Here is a 23370-nt window from a genome sequence, read left to right as displayed (position 1 = left end):
CCTTGTCCTATCACTACAGTCCCTAATGAGGAGTCCCTCCCCAGCATCCCTGTAGTGAAAGGACTGTTTGTTTCCAAGTCATAGATAATGCCCCCTTTGGCTTCAAAATCCATTCTGTTCCTACTACTGAAAAACGGTTCAGGATCCATCAAGTACTCCAAAGTACTTTGAAGTACAAGAAATAAATAGTTAAATTTCATAATTATTAATTGCCAATCATTAAACATTCCACAGAATGTCAGGGGGAGTGTAAGCTTGTGGGATTTGCGTATATGCAATTTGTAAAATTGCATGCTTGCAGTCTTGTGTTGTAGTTTGGGGTTTGGTTTTTTTTTAGATATACTCTGGCAAAATACATGTGTAAAGCCATCATTTCAGAAGTGAGCTTGGCTGGAACTGCAGTGAAAAGAAGCAGAACCAGCTGCATATTCCTTCACTAGTCCTAGCACAAGTTCACAGTGGATGTATTCTCCAGTTTGGGGAACTATCAGGATTACATTTTCGTTTTGCTGTGTCCTCGTGCTAAAAAGAGAAGATCAGTTCACAGATGGAGTTTACTGTGTGGCCACATAAATGCATATGCCTGCAAAATAGCAGTGTAGGAAAAGGAGGCTGGTTCTTTGCAATAATACCTGCCTCATTTTTTTGAGACTTAAAAAGTCTGTCGGGGTTTTAATGTTATGCTAAAACCGTGAGTCTTTTGTCCAGTAATCAGCACAAGCGTGGTATTGGAGAACACAGGATAAATGCTTAGGGCAGCTGTGTGTACCACAGCTGACTCAGTAATTGAAGAAACTTCTATCAGTGATGCTACAAAATAAGGAGCTTGATTACTTGGAGTGAGAGGCACAGCAGAAACAAATGTGACAGAATAGGTTAAATGTATTTTCTCCAGTTCATGAGAGGATATGGCAAAAAGTGATGCTTGCAGAACTTCCAACAGACAGTTATTGACCCACTTCACTTCATGTTACTTATTTTCTTTCTCTTTGGTACTGTCTTACATAATCTGCTACTCTCTGGCATGAATTTGGAAGGATTAAAAAAATACAGTAATTTTTGCTGATTTTTTTTTTTTTTCTTTGCTGCCGCTGTGCAACTCATGCTTTGGATTACTAATTGCTGTTAATAGACTTGCTAATGTTGTTTATCAAAGGTTGTGTAAATGCAGACACCATTTTAATATCGATTAGAGCAGCATTTAGATTACTGTTACTGTTGTGCTAAAGTAATAGCCTGATAGTACAATGCATAAAGTTACTTTTAATTCTCTTTATTCCCTGCTATGTCACTCTGCTTTAAGCTCCTTGCAGCAAAGGCTTCTTGTGGCATAGCACTATGCATGTAGGATTGTGTATTACAACAGGAATCGCTGTCCCTACTGAAGACCTTTATGTAAATCAAAGCTTGTTTAGAGCATCTTAAATTAAAGAGAATTAATTTACATTTATTGTTGAGATGCTGTTTCTGCTTTGGGTAAATGAGAACAATTGAAAGTGATGTTTTTTTCCCAGTGCTGTTAAAGGCTTGCAGCAAGTTACAGATGTTACAACGCATGCAGCTGTGACTTGCATGTTTTAAGAATGATTAGCTATAGGAATTCCTTACGTGAGTCTGAGAAACATCATGTATGCTCTTGATCCCATTCTCATAACTTCCTCTTAAATCTGTTCTTGGCATTTGAAAAACTAAATGTGATGAGAGATGCTCTTGTGTGCAATCCATACAGTGCTCAGCCGAGTCAAGGCAACTGGAGCAAAATTCTTGTGGTGTAAGTGTAAGCTGGTGAAAGATGTGCTTAGTCTTGCTTGTGTACTTGTGCCACAGCTGTTCCATGTGACTACTGGGAAACCTTTCAGTGCCTTTTAAATCCAGTAAAGTTCTGAGGCTTCCAGGGTCATGGTAGCTTCTCATTTTTCCATCATATAGTGCCCTTTTTGATGGTCAGGGATTGCGGGGAAAAAAACTTTTTTCTCATATCATTGATGATTACTCCTTATGAAAGCCCAGGCTTTGTACTATTTCACATGTAACTGAGGTCATGTGTTTCCTATGTGGAGCTGCTGACTGTTCAGATGGAGGGTGCCTTTGCAGAGTTGCAGTGGCCCACATTTGTATCCTACTTCTCAAGGGCTGTAAGTAACTGCAGTCATTAGATGTCTGTTATCTTCTCTTCAGAGTGTGACATGCTTGCCATAGTTGTAGAAACTTCTCTTATCTGGAGAAACCAGACTGTGGTAACAAGTTACTGTCCTGTTCGTTGGTTTGTCTAAGGGCTTGCAGCAGTTAAGGCTATACTGCAGAAAGAAGAGAACAAACATCAAGATGATGGTTATACTGACTATGGCAGTTAAATTTGAAGTCAGGAGCTGCATCTTCACTGTGCCTTCTAACGCAAAAATCCAGCCTCAGTCCTATAAAGCAAGTTTTCCAAGTTTAAACCTCCATGTGAGTTTTAGAGGGAGCTAAAGGCTGGTGTTCTAAGAAATGCTGATTAAATCAAAGTTATTTTAAGTGCTATCAGTCCTCTCTTTGAATGAACTGTTGTCTCAATTTTAGGCTCTGTGCTTGGTCTAGTGCTACTTACAGTAGCATTAATACTGTGTATGGAGGGCTCTTGTGGGTTTGAGCTCTGAAACTACAGTGGATGAGTGGATGTAAAAGGTGTGCAGTTACGTCACTTCTTTGTTTTCATCTATGGGAAATGGCTTCATTCTGGTGCTGTGAAACATGATGGTAGTTAATTACAGAGAAGGACTTCATTGCATATCAAAACAGGCTAAAAGAAACCAGTTTGTAGAGGAAAAATGGGACTGAAAAGATAGCTGTGCTGCATGCTGCTTCAGTTTGACCTTGATGTTTTAATTAACAATTGTTTCAGAATTATAGCCACTGGTATTTAGACTCTGCTCTTTCAGGTGGGAGTTCTAGTGTGCATAGAAACAGTTTATTGTGCCTATCAAAATGAGTTTCTGATCTCTGAAAGGGATCATTATAAGCTCCATGAATGCAAGTGTTTTGAAAGGTGGTGATTGGAGCATTTTGGTACCTCACAAATTGGATAGTCCTGTGCAAAACTGCAGGCCTGAGAAACTTTTTTTTTAAACTAATAATTGCCATGGGGCTGAAGATGTATCTATAATCTTGGTAGATGTTTGAGATGTGATGAAAGCCTGTAGGCATCTGTTGTTTTCTATTCACCTTGATGGTGTGTGTCTGCCTTTGTGTTCTTCTAACAAGTAAGCCAACATTTTAATGCACGAAAAACACCAACAAAAGTGTAACTAAGAAGCTGTTCAGCTGTTTGCTTTCTCAAGTGCAGTTGAAGTCTTAATTAGCAAAAGGAATGTGACTTACCATATGGTAAATATCACCTGGTACTGATTCAGAGTTTCACTTATAGAAGCTTTATTCTTGTGGGATTCTAATGAGCAAAGTATTTCCAGTATATGCTCGCAGCAGGCAGACTATCCCTCCTGCAATTTTGGCACTCAAACTGGCTGTCCCAGGATCTAGTTTCACATCTCTTTCGTGATTGTGAAAACCGTTCTTCATTTCAACCTCTTCACATGTTCCTGTGGCTGCTTCCCAACCTCAGTTTAACATGTATGTCTGGTGTTTATTAAAAATAAATTAAAATGCATAGCACAGTGTTGGAATGATCAGATGTGCAGTTACACTGGGAGAAGTATGCAGTGATAACCAGAGCAGAGCTTTTTGAGTTTAACACTTAGAACTGTAGTACAGGATGACCTAGGACAAAATGTTTCCCCTCATATCCTTTTTTTTTTTTTTCCATTACATAATGCGGTTAATGATACTGATCTCCTCTCTAAAGTGTGTTTTCTGGAAGCTAAGTGAAAATAAAAAGGGGGTTATATTAATTAAAAAAAAACAAAACAGTTGCAAGCTTACTTTTTGGAGAGGAGAAACCAGGAACTTACTTATTTGTGAAGAACTAGTTTTTGGTATTCTGTTCACAGATCTATCGTATTAGACTTCCTGCTGTTGCAGATAAAATTTCTTAGTAGTAATACGTTACTATGTTTGCATTTGTGAAAGCATTTGGATTTGAGCTTCTAAAGTTCTGTACCAGCTTCTCTTGTAGGTACTGCTGTGATTTAATGCCTCTGTCTAAAGCAGATGGCAGAACAGGATGTTCACCTGTTGTAGACACTGATGCGTTCTGGCTTATTCATTTGAGCTCTGAAGTTTGTTTTATGCTGAGATGTGAGACTGAGCTGGATCAGCCAAAGTGCAGATGAATTTGTTCTCTTTTGCTGCCTCATTAAAGACACATTAAAGCCTCTGACAGAGGAATCATATAGGTATTTGTTGAAAGAAGCAGCTGCAAATAACTTGCCAGAAGATGTTTGTTGGGGTGCAATGACATGTGAATGCTTTTGAAAACTTAGTGCTAAATATAGGTCTGAGTACCTGACTTATTGGTTTAGCAATTCAGTTTAATTCTAATTAGAATGTCTTTGGACATAAAGGTTCCAGTAACTCAAGAGCCATTACATATGAATGAAGGTTTTGTCGGACTTTCATAGTTTTTAGTGGGATATTTCTGATAGGCAATTGCAGCTGCCCAAAGTGTATACATGCCAGTGGGTTTTCTTTGTATTTAGCTAGCCCTGTTGAACTCAGCAGTCCTGAAGAAGTTCATTTTGGGCCAATGTAAAAGTGCTTTCAGGATTTTGAGTCTTAGGATTTTTTTTCCTATTACGGATATTCTGGCATAATGGGATTGTTAATTTAAACACATTTTGAAGTTGCTTTTATCCAAATATGGACAAAAGCGAGGCTTAAATGGCTCTCTTCTGAGAACCTGATTTAACAGGAATGCATACTGACCTTACAGCACAGGTTACAGTAGCACAGAGATTAATTTTAGAATTCACATAATTCCAACACAATTGGTAGATATGCTTGAGTGGGCTGATGGCTTTTTGAAAAGTACAGATTTTAAATGCAGCTCATTTGCACTTACCTATTGCTGTGTGATAGTTATCTTCAATTGTTAAACTTCTCATTTCAGTACGAGGATGTCGCCCTGGGAAGATTGTTCAGATGACCGAAGCAGAAGTTCGGGGTTTGTGCATAAAGTCACGGGAAATATTTCTTAGCCAGCCTATTCTCCTGGAACTAGAGGCACCTCTGAAAATATGTGGTATGTAAACTTTGTGTCCGAGTGGTTTATGTAGGTGTTTCAATCTAGTTGTATGCTAGGTAGGTTGGAAGGATACTGAGAAAGGCAAGTGACCTTGACCTGGGTGATACAGATTAGAGTGAGGGCTTCACAATCTTAAATGTAATTTTGAATTTAGATTGGATTAAGTCAAGAAAAGGCAGCTAACAATTGGTAGGTTACTGATGCTATTTAGGAGCAAGTTCCATCAGCTGTAAGAGCTGCTTGTGCCCTTACCTGCTGCAGATTTTGCAACCTCTCCCTTGTGCACTTCCCTAGGGTCTGCTTGCACAGAGCTGCTACTCTTTCAATCACTATTTCAAAAAGCAATTAGCTGCTTAAAAAAAAAATCCCAGATGTTTAGTGTTGCAGTTGCTCTTTTCAAAGTATAAGCAAAACGAAGATCTTCATATGTTGTGAAATTAAATGCTTAAAAAATAGTGTTGAAGAAAGCATTAGTTGCTTTTCCATTGAAAAAAACAAAACTGGATGCAGCCTATTAGTTTTAGTTACTATGTAGTAAATTCGTTTAACTTTACAGCAGGTTTTAACAAATACCATTTTTACTGTGAGATATTGATAAAACATGTGTGTTCTTTACCTCTAAGCATTTCTAAGATGCTAGACTTCTTCAAAAGTACACTGCTGTTAATAGGTACACAAGCTTAAAAGTGTTACAAAAATATTGTAAATACTGGCTGGTAATCATCCTTATTAGCAGCAGACAGTCTTAGAAAGCATAACATTTCTTGAATTAGGCTTTTTAAAGTGTCATAGTATTAAAGCAGTCTTTGCATTTATTATTACTAATGTGCTGAAAGATGGATTAGCTTCTTCCCAGGCTTCCTCCTGGCAGACCTAATGTAGCAATCTTTCTTACATTAAGAGAGGATATTACCAATTAAAAAAAAAAAACAAAAACAAAAACACCCCCCCACACACTAATGGCAGTCATTTTTAAATAACTAATTGCTTGGTAGGGTGGGGAGGAAAAACCAGACCAGCTTGCCTAATTTCACAAAGTTAAAGGTAAAATATAGCTTTACCCCACATCGTGTTTTGTTCTACACTGAAAAGACTACAGTAGTCTCATCGTATTCCTAGATAAAGAGAAAAATAATCAGATATTTAGGTTGCACATAAAGTATAATGAGCCTCCTCCAAAGTTTATAATTTGTTTAAATTGAGACAGTTGAAAGGACTGTTAGGTGCACAATAATAGTGTAGCAAATGCACATTAAATAAGGCATTTGTTACATTTAAGTTGGATTCTGAACACAGTGATAGCACCAGGAAGTGTCAGGTGCATCTAAATTTAATGTTAGAGCAATTGTCAACGATGTGTTTAGAGAAAAGAAAGACTACTCACTTTCACCAGAAGCAAAATATGCAGCTGCACTGCTTTGAAGTACTGTTTTAGTGTGTTCAGGCAACGCCTGAGGAGTCGTTGTAGGTTTGTCTTGTCTTGTAATTGAGTCAGTTCAAAATAATCTTTTACATGTTGCATGGCTGTGTTTCACTGTAAGATGAAAGTAAATGTCCATTTTAAAATAGATGTGGTTTTTACTTAAAGGCTTTGGATCTGGTGGATTCAGTGCAACTTGTGCCCATATGAAGCTGTATTTTAAAATGACAAGTGCCTTGAATGGAATAGTAAATACTGCTCTATTTACAGAATTCTTTCTGTAAAATGTTTCTTTACCCTTTAACTGTTTTGGTCCCTCTGCCTTGTGTGAAGCTGGAAAGTTCTAGACAACAAAAGCAATTATAGTATTCTGTGTGTAATATGTTACTTAGTTAATTCTGGTGGTGGTAAAGTCTAGGGAGTGTATTGATAGTGTAGTTTTGGAGTGTTAGACTCGGTGTAGCAATGAGGAGTCATTGGTGTTTTCTTTTGGCTGTGACCTGGAGATTTCTAAATGCAAATTAGAACAGGAATCATTCTTGTTGCAACTTACGTGAACATTATTTTAGCCAGTGAAACTTCAGGTTGTGTCTGGAATTGGGTAGCAGATAAGGCTAACCATTATTAGAAGAAAATTGGGAAGTGATTCCTAAGTGAGAAATAGCTAATGGAAGAATGCTGCCTAAAGAGAAAGTATTGCATTTCTCATGGAAGAGTAAAGAGGAATAGAGCTGTGTACTCTTCTTACCATTGTATGCTTTAAGACTTGAACTGAAGAGCGTAAGGGTTTGGGAACCTTTTTCCTTTATGGAAAAAGTTTTAGGGAGGGGTGTATGTTGGGATTTTTTGCTTTTTTAAGGCCACAGTAGTTCACATTGCACTGGAGAACAGCTGAGCTTAACAAAGTCAGGATTTTGCCACTGAACAAGCAGCAGAAGTGCTTAATGTAATGGACCAGGAGGTACTAAATTAAAATAGCATACAGCCTGTACTGAAGGCTTCTTGCATAGCTTTTTTGCATTCAGTCATGCTAGTGAACTCTGCAGTCAGCTGGAATACATCACATGTTCTGCAAGTTACTGTAGAGCAGCAGCTTTGGTATCTTCTTGGACCTTACAGTCAGCTCACAGTTAACTTTGGCTAATCTGATATGCTGTGGTGTTGTAGTTGCCACACAGAGCTCTTTCATTGTAAGCCTGTTAAATTTGGAAGCTGGCAGTATGCTGAGGAACGTGACAGTTATTTTTCCTGACATGGAATACCTGCAGGGATGAATGGCTTGTAAGGGAATCAGTCTTGGAGTCTCTGTATTGTTTTTATATGAAGGATTGCATCAAAGGAGGAATTAGCCCAAATGCTGCAGGATGGGAATCTCAGCTACAGCAGCGTTATGAGAGGACAAGTAGTCCTTTGAGGAAGGGGTGCTCTGCCAGCACTGTGTTCAGTTTCTCACCAGCCTACCTGGATTCTTTACTGATCTGTTTTTGCAGTAAATAATGTGACTTATTTTTTCCTTAATGCACTGGCTTCCTGGCTGTGTATCTGCTTGATGAGAGGTTGTCTTTCTGACCTTGTTTCAATTTGAACAAATTAGAGGTTGGTTAGAAAGCTTATGCTTAATTATGAAGACTTCTGTAGTTTTCGGTTTTCAGATTGGCTTCATAACTGAGATAGAAATTCTGCAAATTCTGTGGGATATTTACATTTAGTGAGTACTTTAGTTTATAATGTTAGCGTGGCTCTCATTTTTCTGATACCTGTTGCCTATATATGAAACAATCTGTTTTTAAAAGAAATATTAATATTCTTTTTAACATCAGTTAATAAAAAGTGATTAGCTGACTTAAGTTCCTGGTTTGTGTACTCTTTATGTTGTTGCACTAACCCTTGGTAAACATTGTTGGTTTTGTTTTTTTTTTTTGTTCAGGTGATATTCATGGTCAGTATACAGACTTGCTTCGATTATTTGAATATGGAGGATTCCCACCAGAAGCTAATTATCTTTTCCTTGGAGATTATGTAGACAGAGGCAAACAGTCTCTGGAAACAATTTGCTTATTACTGGCATATAAAATTAAGTACCCGGAAAACTTCTTTCTCTTAAGAGGAAATCATGAGTGTGCTAGCATCAATCGGATCTATGGATTCTATGATGAATGTAAGCAAAACCTATTTCTTTTGAAACACTGTATGAGACTAATATTGTGTTTTGGAGACACTTCTAGTGGTGGCTCTTGTATTGGAAGGATTTTAATGTTCTATGAATATGCTTTGAAACTTTCTAAAAGTACATTTCAAACAAAGGTTAAAGTCTCTAGAGATTTGCTCTTCTGTTGTCCTTGAAATGCTGTTGCAGGAGATTGAAACCTAAGTACAGTAACCAAAACAAAGCCTTGTGAAGACAGCTAACATTTTTGTTCAGGTCATGATATACATTGCAGGATGGCTTTGAGGAAACAGCCTTCTCTTGCTAATGTCACACTGTTTTTGTAGGCAAGCGGAGATTTAACATTAAGCTGTGGAAGACCTTCACAGACTGTTTTAACTGCCTGCCTATTGCAGCCATTGTGGATGAGAAGATCTTCTGTTGTCATGGAGGTAAGATGATGACTGCTTTTAAAGGCTGTGTCTAACCTTATCTTTGAGTTAATGCTATACCAAATGGAGTGAGGATGTGTGTACCTGATATTTAGCTGGAGATGTTTAACCTTGTATTGTTCTGTAAAGGTCACTGTTATGCCTTGTGATTTTCTGTGCACCTGGCAGCAGGCAGATGTCATTCTTACCTGATACACATGGCCCTCTGCCTCAGGGCAAGTACATCTGTAGGTATTCCCATCAGTAGATCCCTGTCTGAAGGATACTGAAATACAGAATTCTTGCCTAATTTGCCAAGTCACTTGTTGCTGTTAGCATCCAACAGTGCCATTTTAGCTAACGTTGGCATCCCCGGCAGTCAAGTGAAATAACCTTCACAAGTAACTCCAGCTTCTATGGCCTTGGCTTCTTCAGCTGGTTTCACGAGGTATTGGTGGAAGGGGCCTCTAAGGTCACATTGTCTTTGACCAGCAGGCTTGACTGACATTTGTTAACATTATAGCAGTTCAGCCAAGACTTTCTGAAACCTTTGCTTTTGAAAAATCTATGTTCTGTGGGCACCTGTCCCAGTGCTGCCCTGTTCTTACAGGGAAAAGTGTTTGGGATCTGCTCAAAGCTTGTAACTTTTCTGAACATTGGAACTTACCTGTGTGCCCTTGTTTGTAGAAGGGGATTCCCCATGTTTTTACAGGTAGTGATGCTTACAGGTTTTCAGGACCTTTCAGGGTTAAACAATTGACAAGAATTTCAAATTGTAGTATGAGCCATCCTTCTTGCAGGTGGCTTTGCAGCTACTGCATTAACAAGCAATTTGATGCCTTGCACTGAGGGATCAGAGATGGTCTGGTAGGTGTCACACCTGGGTTGTCGGTGAGATAATTAACGCTCAGTGGAAGTGAGAGCTCTGTGGAAACCTCTAGTTTGAACATTTCCACTTGGGATTGGAAATAGCGTGCTCCCAAAATTCCTGAGGCTCCTCTAGAGTTTGTGAAGGTTGTATTGATGGCTGCCATCCTGCCAAAATCCTGTAAAAATGATCCTGACTTTTCTTGCATCTTGTACTGAAAGCTTCTGCCTTCAGTGCTTGCTAGAATAAGCTGTCAGTCTTATGCATAATATGCTCTGAGGTATTGTCACGTCCCTGTAAATACAGAACTAATGCAGTGGTAGACAGTTGAGTCTGCCAGTATCCAGGTAGGAATGACATGTTAAAGTACTTGTATTCTCACAGGTCATCTTTTCATCTCTGTCTTAATCACTGGTGTCTTTCTTTTTTTGTTGTTGTTGTCTTTTTGGTGGGTTTGTTTGTTTGTTTGGATTTGTTTTTTTTTTTTTGTTTTGGTGGGTTTTTTTTCTCTTTTTTTTTTTTAAGAACTGGTACCTAACTTACGAGCTATCTGTCATGATTTTAAGAATGAGATAGACTGTCACTTCTGCACTGAGATAGCAAATCATCAGTGGCTCAAACCATGTAATAATTTTACTTTCAAAAAAGTTAGTGAAGGAATTTTCTTTTACTGTTATTATAATTTTTGAAATCTTTTTTATTTGGGGAACAGTAGAGAATGAATGATAAAACACTGTGATGTCTCAGACAAACCATTAAGCTTAGGTGGATGGTAGAAGGTTACCAGGGACGTTTAGCAGGTAGAATGCTATGTTGTATTACATTCTGTAACAAAATTGATTGTTTTGTATGTACATGTTCTTGAGACCTGAGTTGCGAGCAAGAACTCTAGAAAGCTAATTTTCAAGGAAAAAAAAAAGTAAAGCTTTATTACAAATGTATTGGGGTATTAACCTCTTGCGTAAACAAGTAGGGAAACTTCTATTTTGTGCGTAGTATGCTTTAAGGATCCACTTATGAAAAGCAATATTTTGTTGCTTTATTGATTACTAATTATCCCTTCAACTTGCATAGGCTTAATCTGTAACTAAAATTACTATCATTCACAACTGCTCTGCATCTGTGAAATAAAGTGATAAGATTACTAAACGTGCTGTGTGCTCCTAATAAATGGAAGTGGACATGCAGCTCACAAGTCAGTTTTGCCCTTTTTCCGCTCTTTTCCAATCCTATCCAAACTGCATTCCAGATCCCATGAAGTCATGGACTGTCAACGCCTTTTCATGATGTTACTACTATAATAAACACTGAGGCAGCAACACAAACCATGCAAGTCTGCTGGAGGTTGAAGCTAGCATATAGATATAAGGTAGGTGCCTTTTTTACTATATTGCGCATTTTTGCATAGTTTATTTTAAAAATATTGTCCTATGGGATATATAATAAAACTTTGCAAAACCGCATAACATAGTAAAACAAAAGGCACCTAACTTTACCCCAATAGGCTTAAATATAGCTTAAAATACTGAATCAGCTGTTTTTGCCTAGACCTTTCTGGGCATCTGCTCTTTTGAGTTCTCTACCTCACAGTATAAGTTAAACCTTTCTCTCCTGTCTCCAAATGGTCATACTGCTGAAAGGATTTTTCACTATACCCTTCCCATCACCTCCCGTCTCTGTATGTTGCTCACACAAGTCATAGTTTGGCCTTTTCTGAAGTCTGTCCTCTCAACTTACGACTTTGCTCCTTATCTTGCTTCATTAAAGCTTATTCCATAACCATTCCCTACTTCTCCCTTTTGCTGTGCTTTATATTCCATACAATATTGTCCTCTTACCTATGGTACCACTCTATAGTTCTAATCTTTAGAGACCTTGTTATTACATTCAAGTTTTATAAACTACGTCCATGCTGCAGTGTCATGTTTATGGAATACACTGCTCATATCACATTGGATTTAAGCTCTGAGATGGGAGTCATGTTCAGTAGAACACTGGATTTTTATTTTATTTCAAGCTCTGGAATTCTGTTCTTGTGACATAAATGGCAGTGAAATGTCTGTTGAAGGTTAAGTCTACTTGACAATTTTATACAGTATCCAAGGAGACCTTCTGCATTACACTATAAAAATAAGTAGCCATCACTTTTACCAGTTCCACCTGATCAGGGAGCAGTTCAAATCTGGAGCCTGGATTTGCTGAGTCTGTCAGTGTAATGACAGATCATTTTCTGATTTCCCTTAGGGAAGGTGTGCTCTTACACTTCAAGAAGATAGTATACTGAAAGATACTTTTTATATGCTTAGCTGTCATCATGTGACAAGACAACTTAATTCAATTGTTCAATTTCCAGTTTTCTATCAGTACACAGTAGGTTGCAGCAATGACTGTAGTAGCAGCAGCTTGACAGTGAGCTTAAGCAGCCTGTATTTGCATTCTTATTTTGTTTGTTTAATGCTGATCATCTACAACTTGTGTCTATAAGTCTGAATTTGAGGCATGAGTCATTTCTTTTTATGCAAGGGATGTTAGGAAGATGTCTGGGAGAAGACAACCTCCTGGGTGGTTACAAAAAGACCTACAAACATGCTGGCAGTTTTGTGGGGTTTTGCTATTTTGCATTGATGTAAAATAATACAAAAAAATAACAAGCTGCAGAGTTGAGATCTGGTTGTAATGGTGTATTTTCTTTTAAAGAATTCCACATTTTGGATGCAGCCTGAAACACTGAGAGCTGTAACCTCATGGAAGGTCATAAACTGGTTGCTTATTTCACTGAGATAGTCCCTTACTATCTCGGGGTGTGGTGCTGAGTAGAATCAGAGTAGAATCCACATGCCTTAATGCTAATGTACTCTGCATGTAACTAGGTCAGATCTGGAGAAGGGGAAGTGGTAGGTTGGTCAAAATTTAAAAGCTGATTATCTACTTGAATTTATATTATTATCTGTGTATTGTTGTGTGAGTAGATTGACTAAATCTCCTTTGGCATGCTATTTGATGTAAGATTTGTGCCATCCTTCACAACCTCAAGGTAATATTGTGAAGACAGGTTTAACAAGCTCATTAGGATAAAGGCTTTTATTACAAGACCGCTTCAACAACAATAACAAAAATTTAAAATCTTAATACTTGGAAAAAAAGTCCAAGTCTCTTTATCAAATGCATTGGGGTCATTCAATGTATGTAATACATACACTACCACTGCACAAACTCTTGATGCCAGCTGAAGTTATTTTACACAGTGACTCATTCCAATGGCAGATATTTTCTATGATGTTCAAAGTTCTGGACTGAGTATGGATATGGTTTGTTAAAATGAAATATGTTTCATCACAAATCAGGCCTTCATGCTCTTATTCCAAATTTGCAGCTTTCTTCATTTGGTTATTTTGGCCTAGTCATTTAAGTCACTTTAAGACCTTTATTTGAGAGCATGTTAAGGTGCTAGAACATCTCTTAGGCTGTCTTTCATGCCTGTATGCCTCAAGTAGAAAATCTGTAGAGTGTTTACTTAAACTGTTTGGAGGGTGGCTTTGGAGTCCCATGCTTTGACTGTAATTACATGTCAGTATGGCAAAACTATGCAGAAAGAGCTGTGTCTTTGATAAATGATTTTTTTTTGAGTAATCGAGGTCCTACAGTTTTATAAATGACTAAGCAGCTGAGCTATAGTAAATAATCACCACCTCTGTGCTCCTTAGCTGTTGTAGTTGCACAGTCTAGTATTCACTTAACAGCATCCAGTGACTGCTGCTCAGCTGATGTGTGTAAAAACACTGAAGGGGTTTTCCTTTAGCTTTTATAAAGTAAGGTGGTTGTAAAGAATGTTATCTGCACTCAGTATAATTGTGTTAAGTAATGGGAATGCTATTCTTCAGTGGTTATTTCTAGTAAGCTGTTTGAGAGATTGTTCTTAACTGTAGAGTTCTGTGCTGTGTGGCTAAAAGCATGGTAGGAAAACAGTTAAAACCCCTTGCTAATTTCATTTGTGTTATTCTCTGTCCTTCTGTTCAGGAACTTAAATGTCTGATAGCAAACTGTCTTTTATTTCTATTACAGTGGAGACAATGGATGCTCTATGACTTTGAACCTCTAAATGTGTGTTCTCTGGAACTCTTTTTACAGGTAAAATATGTTGATAAGTCACTTGTTTTCTTGTACTTACAGGTCTGTCTCCAGATCTCCAGTCAATGGAACAGATCCGGAGAATTATGAGACCTACAGATGTTCCTGACACAGGTGAGCAACATGGAATTTACTGTAAATGGGTCTTAATGATGAAACAGGTTCAGTCAATTTCTCTAAAGGTAATGTGGTGACTTAAGGCAGACTCTGTTCCCAGTACAGTATTCCTTAATGTCTGTGTAGGGTGTGAGTCTTGTTCCTCATAATGGCTGAGTTATCTGATCTGTCAGAGGCTATTGCTCATGTTCTCTAGCAAAGTAGGATACATTATTCAAGTTAGGGTATGTTATCTACAACTTTGCCTTAAAAGAAACTCCAGAAACTTAAAGATCAAATGAAACTAAACAACTAGGCTTTTTTTCTCTACCTTAGTTAGGCTCACCCAAACCTTTTAGTCTGTCAAAGAACGTAATTGTTTAAAGCTTGCTGAATATTACTTACAAGCGTTTAGGCTTCTCCCTACTTGGGGCAAGTCTCCTTCCTCTCTAAATTTGAAAAGTATAGCTCCTAATTCACTGCAGATGAGATTTCAATTGCAGTGCTTTCTGTGTAATGTTGTTCTGAATGGTTTAATTAATCTTCCTCAATATCCCATTTATTCCTGATTTTGTTACTAGTGGATTGGAAAGACTGACAGGCTGTACAATGGAATGTTTTCTTTTGAAGTGTTTATTTCAACAGTGGTCTGAAATTAACTTTCAGAGGAGATAACCCATCTAAATGCTTTTTTGAAGCACAGACTACAATTAGAGTTAAGCCTTGGAATAGAATAATTCTACTTCCTGTAATGTTCCTCAGTACTGATGCATAGGAGTAACTCAGGGACTATATTAATGTATCTACTGTCCCTGTTAAACAGCAACATTTCTGTGCAAGAAGGTATATACACACTTGACACTGAGAAACATTACTAGAGTAGTGAATGAGTGTTTCTGTAGTATAAATTACTACATTGTTCTTTTATGCTACTTATGCATTAAATGCATAACCAAGTAAATGTCAGTACAAATGAGTCAGTCTTTATAGTTATCAGAGCTCTCAGAAAAGGTACTTCTGTTCAACAGGCTAATACTACTGCTTGAGCCACCCCCACTTCAGGAATGCCCTTGCAGAATGTAGTTCTGGTTTCCATGGACACTCCACTAAAATCATATGTATTCTTAGTACTGCCTAAAAATAAGTGCAGAGATTAAAACAAAGAAAAAAAAGGGGGAAAAAAAAAAGAAAAAAGGATTTTGATCCATGGAGTGGTTTGCAGGCTTAATTCTGCTTTCAGAAGAAATAGCTGGATACTTATCAGCAGGAAAAATGAAACGTCCCCTCAGAGACGTGTGCGTATGGTATAGTGGCATAGAAGGTCTTGGCCTTTTGGACCTATTTAAGGCATCTGATATTACAGATTGAAGTCTTATGGAAAAATGAAAAATAAACTGAAGTGGTCTCACTTCTGTGACAGTTTCAGGCTGTCCTTAAAAGCTGTCCCTTTGTGGAGGGATGTCACTTGGTGAATGTGTGTTGATGCAGAAATTCTTGGTAGATGCTTGTGTGGCTTGTGCTGCAATGATTATTTTATTAAGATACCTTATTCTAGTCTGATGTAAAAAACATCTTTTCAATATCAATTTAAATACTTCTTGTTTTGGTGGCATTTTTATGGAATTTGGAAGCTGTTCACTCAAATCTGATTCTGTATTCCAACTTAAATCACTTGCCTTTGTCAAGTATTTGCATTTTGTGAGGCCAAGGTTTAAATCATGTTTTGGTCAGTGTTGCCAACCATTTTGCTATTAGGAAACTAGCTCCCTCTTTTGTGTAACCCTGAATGTCTGTATCAGCTGTGCTCTGGTATGCTCCTGGTCAGCCTAAGCTATTGCAATGATGTTGTGTGTTAAAATATAAACCTACTTGAGCAGCATAGTTTAGACAAACCTGTGGCAGCATTCTGCTACACAGCTGCTGAAGATTATAGAACAGGTTTCTCTGTTCCTGTGTATAACCCCTAAAGGTGATTTGATTTGGGGGGAGAGAATTAGAAGAGAAAGTGCTTCCTAAGCAGCTAAGACAAGCAGCTTCTGTCAGTTGTTGGAAATTCATGATAAACCATTAGGGATTGCAGTGTAACTGTTCTGTTTTGAAAAACGTGTTGTTCAATATAGAACTAAATTTCAGTAAAGTAAGTTTCTTGCCATATGCTGCCTGTGTTCAGTAGCTTATTTCTGGATATTGTATGTAAAATACAGTTTTATTTGCTCTGTTCTTTGTCTTCTGAAAGGAAATAAAGTCTTAGCTTCTGCTAGAGAGGAGCTGTGACAGGCACCGAAGACCATTTTAATAGCTGTATGTAAATAGAAAATGGTCTAGTTGCACAGTAGGTTTCAGATATTAATTTTGCTTCATTACAACTTGTTATTGAAGAAATAGTGTCTTAAGCATTTTGTTTAGCAAATAACCAGATATAATTGTAAATCAAATCTTCTCTGTGCCAGATAAAGGAGCCTGCTGGCCTCTTTCACATTGTGAAACAATGCTCTGAAGTATTTAAATGCCTGTGGGATAGTCATCGGAGGCAAAGAATTTAATGGAAAACTATGAAATAAGTTTTGAATGTTTTTTTTTGTTTGTGTTGTAGTTGAATTGGCCTGATTCTTTCTCATGCGAAAATGCTTTGAAAGTTCTTCGTATCAACTCCAATGCATTTATAACAGAGAATATTTTTTGTACCCAGTTTTAACTCCAGATTTAGCTGACCTTATATTGGCAGCAGAAAAAAGATCTTGACCAGTGCAAAAATAGCAGAGGGGTTTATTATTCTAATTTAGATTCCAGGCTGATTGGCAGGAGGCTTTTAGAGAAGTCAACAGTATTCCAAGCAAACTGAAAGTGTTATCAGAATTCTGCCATGTTATATTTTGACTAAGTCTTGTCAGGTTCTTCTTGTATGGTAAGAAAGGGAAGAATCAAATCTGTTCCATGTTCAGAAGCTTGTGACACAAATTTATTTGCTGTATTAGTGACTGGGCTTGCATAGGATTTTAAAATATACTGCCGCTTTCCAAATAAGCTTTCTTAGTGAGCTGTGAAGTTGATGGTTGCCTTCTAAAGTGAACACACTGCCGTACTTCTAAACTCCTCAAATATTTACTGTACACATGCAGAATATTACAATTAAATACTATTTCAAAAAACTATTTGACTCATTTCATCTCAAGCTACTGCCAATGGTGAGATGAGGAAAGAAATCTCCAGACTTACACAGTTCATGTCTTTTCTCTGAGTTGCAGCTTAAGTGTTGCTGAATTTGTTGCCAAGGCTTATTTGCTTTAGGAGAGCTGCTCTGGTAAATACAATAAAACTATTTCATATTATAGCATGATACCTCCTAAGACTACCATCTTCATTTGTCTTATCTTTCAAAGGCTTGCTGTGTGACCTACTGTGGTCTGACCCAGACAAAGATGTGCAAGGTTGGGGTGAAAATGATCGTGGGGTCTCTTTTACTTTTGGTGCTGATGTGGTCAGTAAATTTCTGAATCGTCACGATCTGGATTTGATCTGTCGAGCTCACCAGGTATGAATTATGCTGCTGTTGCTTCTTAAACCTTCTCCTTCTAGATTTTATGTGTCTTTGCTGCTTGTCAGTAGAATATATTTGAAACTTCCTCATTGTGCTACTTCTAGGAAGAGCATATCTTTCTCATAAAGGGGCTATAATCCTGTGCCCTTCTATTGATTTATATTGAGCTGTTTAATGTCAGTGACATAAAATGTTAACACAAGATTCTCACAGCAATGTCTGGTTTTCGTATTGGCTGTTCACTGTTTACAGTTAGTGTTGTATATGAATGTTAGAGGTAAAGTCCATGTTTAAAGTGGCAAAGTGAATTTGAGATTTACACTGAAGTTTCAGGGTTGTCCATTTCAGTAGTAGTCAGTTCTCTGGTAGTTGTGTCTTAAACTATCTGCTTTGCTTCATGGAAGTATTAAATGCGTTTTGAATGTTTCTACGAGCATGTCTGTACATGAAAGATTTCACAGTTACTTTCATTTTGGTTCCTCTATTTAGAGTACTTTGACATCTATTGTTTGAATTACTGAAATGTGCAGAAAGCAAGGTTATTTTTGGCATCATCAATATTTAAGTGGTTTTTTTGCTGTTTTTATTAAGTTACTTTAAGCAAGTGTCCTAGTTAGGTGGACACCAGGTTTCAATTTCCTGTATAACGTTTCAGTGTCATTATTTAGTCAATTTTGAAAGCTCTCTCCTTTTTATTCTGTGTCACTTAGACTTGGGTATACTGTTGGAACCCTTGAATATTTCTCCTTGTAATTCTACTGCTAAAAAAATGTTAGTCAATGTATGGAATAGATACTAAGATTTATTAACTGCTGATCGAGATTGGTAGCAATATTTTGTATTCATGTAGTCACTTCAGCTCTTCATAGAAGGAGTGTGACATCCTTTAAAAGACCATGGTGACTTGACTGGACCAAATAGTGACTTGACTGAACCAAAGTGAGCAGTTGATGCACTGGTTGCAGTACGTTAAAGTGGTGCTTCTGTTTTGGGGAAGAGGGAACATCCTTAAAGATTAGTTATGCTCTTAGAGAAAATATGGCAGAACCACTATGCTTTTAGAGCATCAAAATTCTAAAAGAGCTTACACTTGAAGTTTGTGTAGTCAATATCCATTGTAAGTAAAACTCAAATGTTACAGTTGCAGTGAAGTTGTTAGCCACACCCCATTCAAATTCTGTGTATAAGCCATAAAATGCTGGGAGTCTTTGAAATGGCAATGCATAATCAGACTTCAGGTATGAAAATGCTGAACAAATCGATGCATATTTAACATTGGAAGTTTCAGACGAGTTAAGGTGCCAGATTTGGCATTCAGTGTCCAGATAAGACAAAATGACTGAAATACCAAGACGTACGATAGCTTTTTGATGAGTTCTTGCAATCTCCTTAATACAAGTCCTGTTTGCCTCAGGACTGGCTTTTTTCTTCAAAATGTACCTTTTTTTTTTTTGATGTGAGCTGTATTGATTTCTGTGGTGTCCACAGGTGGTTGAAGATGGATATGAATTCTTTGCTAAACGGCAGTTGGTCACCCTATTCTCAGCTCCAAATTATTGTGGAGAGTTTGACAATGCAGGGGGCATGATGAGTGTGGATGAAACTCTGATGTGTTCCTTTCAGGTATGATACCTTTGTACATTAACTGTTGCATTAGGTGTTGGGCTATATGGACTGAGTCAGCTTGTTGTGGTTATAGTTAGTCTAAGGTAATGTACTTGAGCTAGAAAGAGGACTGTACAGCAGTCCGTGATTAAAACTGCAAACCAACTGTTCTCCAGAGAACTATGTGGGATTTGTTGTTTTCCACACTCCTGCATATTGAGTTACTCCCTCTATTTGGATGCTAATTTAAGAATTTAATTGGGTGATTCTTTTTAGTCACACCTAGTGATTAGAGTACCTTAATTACACCGACTAATGAACTAGTAGGGCCCTTCTAGTGTGGTTACTCTGATTAATCCATATTCTTTCCTGGACATGTTTTCAGCCCCTTTTCTTTCCCTTTCTCACCCCAATGTAGTAGTAGAACAAGAAGTACTTGGAAGTAGTATTTCTGTTGTATGTAGGATTCAGAAATCTGTAGGCTTGTGATGTAATTTCCTCCCCATCCGTGTTCCTGCTCAGTGAGATTTGGTTGGCTTAACAGTATTTTATATGTTCCTGGTTGTCACTGACTCAAATGAACTTTTTTATTTTCCCCAAGATATTGAAACCGTCTGAAAAGAAAGCCAAGTACCAGTATGGTGGACTGAATTCTGGGCGTCCAGTCACTCCACCTCGCACAGCTAATCCACCGAAGAAGAGGTGAAGACAGGAATAATGTAGAAACACCATCAGATCTGTCAAGGACAAAACTCCATATTACAGTATATAATGTGTGCACTGTAAAACCATCCAGCCATTTGACACCCTTTATGATGTCACACGTTTAACTTAAAGAGACGGGTAAAGGATCTTTAATTTTTTTTTCTAGTAGAAAGATGTGCGACACTGTATTGTAACAAGTATAGCTCCAAGTTCTAATATCCAGCATAGAGTTAAAAAACATATTAGGAAAAAACTATTGCAACTACATATTCACACTTACCACGGTTTTTAAAGTTGACCAACATCCCAGTTAAAACTTGATGTAATAGTTAAACCAGATGAGAGCATGATGTTCCATTTGTGTAATGTGGTCTTATTGTTGCTTGATTGCTTTTACTTTGGTTATTTTGTAGCTAGAATGATGCAAATATGGTATCTAGTCTTATTTCCTGGCTCTCTCTTTGAAATTGAAATAAGGAAGGGGCTGTTTAGAACAGCCATTGATCTCTTATCCTCCCCCTAGTTCCCTATTGTTCATAATAATGATGCATAATAATAATGATGCCCAAATGTGTGCCCCGTTACACTGCAAAGTTTCTAGTATGGTAGTGATTAAAAGGCAAATTAAGTCCAAAAAGCCCAGACTGGACAGCTTGACAGCCAGCATAAATTGAGACAGAAAACCCTGTCTTGACTTTTTAACTTAAACTGCCACACAATGAATTTGTGCACTACACTATTTTAAATTATTGACGTTACACTGTGCTATGGCACTTCATTTAACTTAGGTAGGACAAAAATGTATTGCCTATTAGTTGGTAACTTGATTATGTGGTACCTTGGCTTTAGTTTTATTAGCATGAAACACCTTTGGCATGCTTAGCTTCCAGGTAACTCCTTACCTGCATCAAAGTTCATCTTACATAGTTCCACAGAACATGAAGATCCTTATTTGCTAAGCCTTTGAAAGCTGACATTCTTTTTCATAAGAGGGTGTGCTTAAATGGATGTTCATCAACGGACGGTAGGCTAGCTGACAAGTGGTGAGCTGCAAATGCTGTAGGAATGTTCAACATGATTATAAGGCTTTTGTCACTAAAGATTATATCCTTTGGATTTTCATGATCAAATTTCATATACTGTTGTATAGACTTCTGCTTTGTAGTGTACTATAGTAGCAATAATTTCTGTACATGATCAAGAGTTATGCAGTATTTCTTTCCAGTTCTCTCCTTTCTCAAAAGAGTTAACATTGGCAAATAGCAAGACACAGAGAAGATAGAAAATTTATAGTAGGATATATGAAAGGCACAGAATTGTGATGCTTTAGGATGCAATACTTATTGGACATAACTACAAAAGCTTTTATTGAATATTGTCAAATTTGTAAGATTCTTTGGGGGAAGGCTTCAGATTTATACCATTCTAAATGTGCATCAGTAGATGTAAAACTCTTGACTTCAGTATTGTCTTTGAAAATGTTAAATTGAGGATTCTGGTAACTTACGTTTTATGAACTGGCACATTATATAATGCAAGAGATATATTGATTTCTGACACGGTGAGCAAGTTCTTTAAAATGGATTTAAGTCTCTTTTCTAATTCCATTTTGTTTTAAATGCATATTTTAAATGTAGGTTTTTTCATTTAGTAAAAGTTGTCTAATTCATTTGAATGAAGTCTGACTGGTTATTTTAACATACCTTACTGTTCCTCAAGAAGTGTGGAGTTTCATATTAAAAAAAACAAACCCAAACTTTATAACATATATATTTTATTGATTTATATTGGATTGGTCTGTGGTTTTGAACAGTGGTTTGATGTACCTCGCCTTGAAGCAAGCACCAGAGTTTCGGTACATAAAACAGAGAAGTAGATTCCTTCTTGTATTGCTCAAAGACATTTGTTATTGAAGGTCAGTGATGAGAGGTGTGCGAGCATACCATCAGTTTGTGACAAGGTAATTGATGAAATGTATTCTGTAAACCTTGACAGGCTGAAACTTCCTGCTCTGAGTCACTGCTTACTTGAGGTTTGGTTTTACAGGTTTTACCAAGTGCAAGCCTCTGTTATAAGAAGCATCATGTTACTAAGTATCTGGATTAACACTTTTCCATTTTTCCATAGTTTCTGGAACAGTGTCCTCTGTATCATGAATGTCCAGGTGTAAAACTGTATGTTATCTGAGTACCTAACATGCTCGCTTGTGTTACAGATGCTGTGTCAAAAGGAAAATAAAGTCTTCAGGCCTTCTTGTGTGTCCTAAAGAAATAGGAAGTTCTTAGTTTATTTTACAGCACTAGAAAGCCAGATCTGATGGTGGTATTCTGAAGAATTGCTGGGTTTATATAGCAGCAATCACTTGCAAAGGATTTGAGTGCTGTTTCGACTTCTGGGGAGTTGGGATGTCTACTAACATCCATCATCATACTGGGGGGGGGGGAATGGCTTAATAATGTTATCACTGTAAATATTATTATTGCATACTACAAGTAAACCAGGAGGATCAGATACATAACAGAACTCTCCATACCACTTCAGCTGATGTTTACCATGTTAATATAGATCTTCAGTTTGTTTACTATTTGCCCATTCTGGAAGAGGTAAAGAATGGAACCTGAATCTAATTATGCTCAGATAAAATGAACTCCTCCTGTGGAAATTGCTAGTGGTCTAATTGCTAACAGATTTCCCCCTCTGTAAATGTCTTGTCCATACAAGTCTAAAATGCCACTACATAGCATAGTGTTAGTGCGCTGGGAAGTTACAGGAGAATTCTCAAATGAGCCGTTAAACCATTTCAGGGTATTTTTGTGTGTTCCCCCTACCCCTTTGAGGGTAGTATTTATGATTTCATAGTGGAGTGTAATGTGGCACATAACCTCTTGTCTCCTTGCTTTTTGGTTGGCAGGCATTTTGTGATTCTCAAACACCTGAGAAATGTGTGCTTTAATCTGATTGAAAATACTGTCCCAAGAAGTGCTTCTTGGGTCTCTTTTGTGTTGATTCATAGGAGATTCTTGTTTTTACGTGATGGTTTTGTGGGTGTTTTTTGTATGCTTCTTAGTGGTTAGTGATTTCTCTTCATGGAATATTCATCATTTCTGCTTTAAAGAAGAAAATGTTTCATATAGTTGTGGTTATTATGCTACTCTAATACCTTGAATACGATCTGATCTAGTTCCATAAAATGTGTAGAAATAGACTTAATGAAAACACTGTACATGTCTTACGCTAGTGGATTACATTCAGTTGGC

At 37.4% G+C, this 23370-nt stretch overlaps 1 protein-coding gene across 1 annotated transcript in view; it reads left to right on the top strand.

The window, feature by feature from the left end:
- Positions 1-21788, top strand: part of PPP1CB (protein phosphatase 1 catalytic subunit beta) — a 30047-nt gene extending 8259 nt beyond the window's left edge. Inside the window, exons 2-8 of the mRNA XM_062637027.1 lie at positions 5042-5173; positions 8524-8754; positions 9090-9194; positions 14212-14283; positions 17646-17797; positions 19292-19426; positions 20010-21788. Of these exons, the coding sequence (XP_062493011.1) occupies positions 5042-5173; positions 8524-8754; positions 9090-9194; positions 14212-14283; positions 17646-17797; positions 19292-19426; positions 20010-20114 (932 nt within the window). The 3' untranslated portion in view covers positions 20115-21788. The remainder of the gene's footprint in view (positions 1-5041; positions 5174-8523; positions 8755-9089; positions 9195-14211; positions 14284-17645; positions 17798-19291; positions 19427-20009) is intronic.
- The last annotated feature ends 1582 nt before the right edge of the window (positions 21789-23370 follow it).

This window comes from Pezoporus occidentalis, unplaced genomic scaffold, assembly GCF_034315485.1.
Source record: "Pezoporus occidentalis ecotype Australia unplaced genomic scaffold, CSIRO_AGI_Poc_V1 ctg50, whole genome shotgun sequence".
In the NCBI taxonomy this organism is placed as follows: Eukaryota; Metazoa; Chordata; class Aves; order Psittaciformes; family Psittacidae; genus Pezoporus; species Pezoporus occidentalis.
The sequence above is the reverse complement of the archived record's forward strand: the minus strand, read 5'-3'. Positions and strand labels throughout refer to the sequence as shown.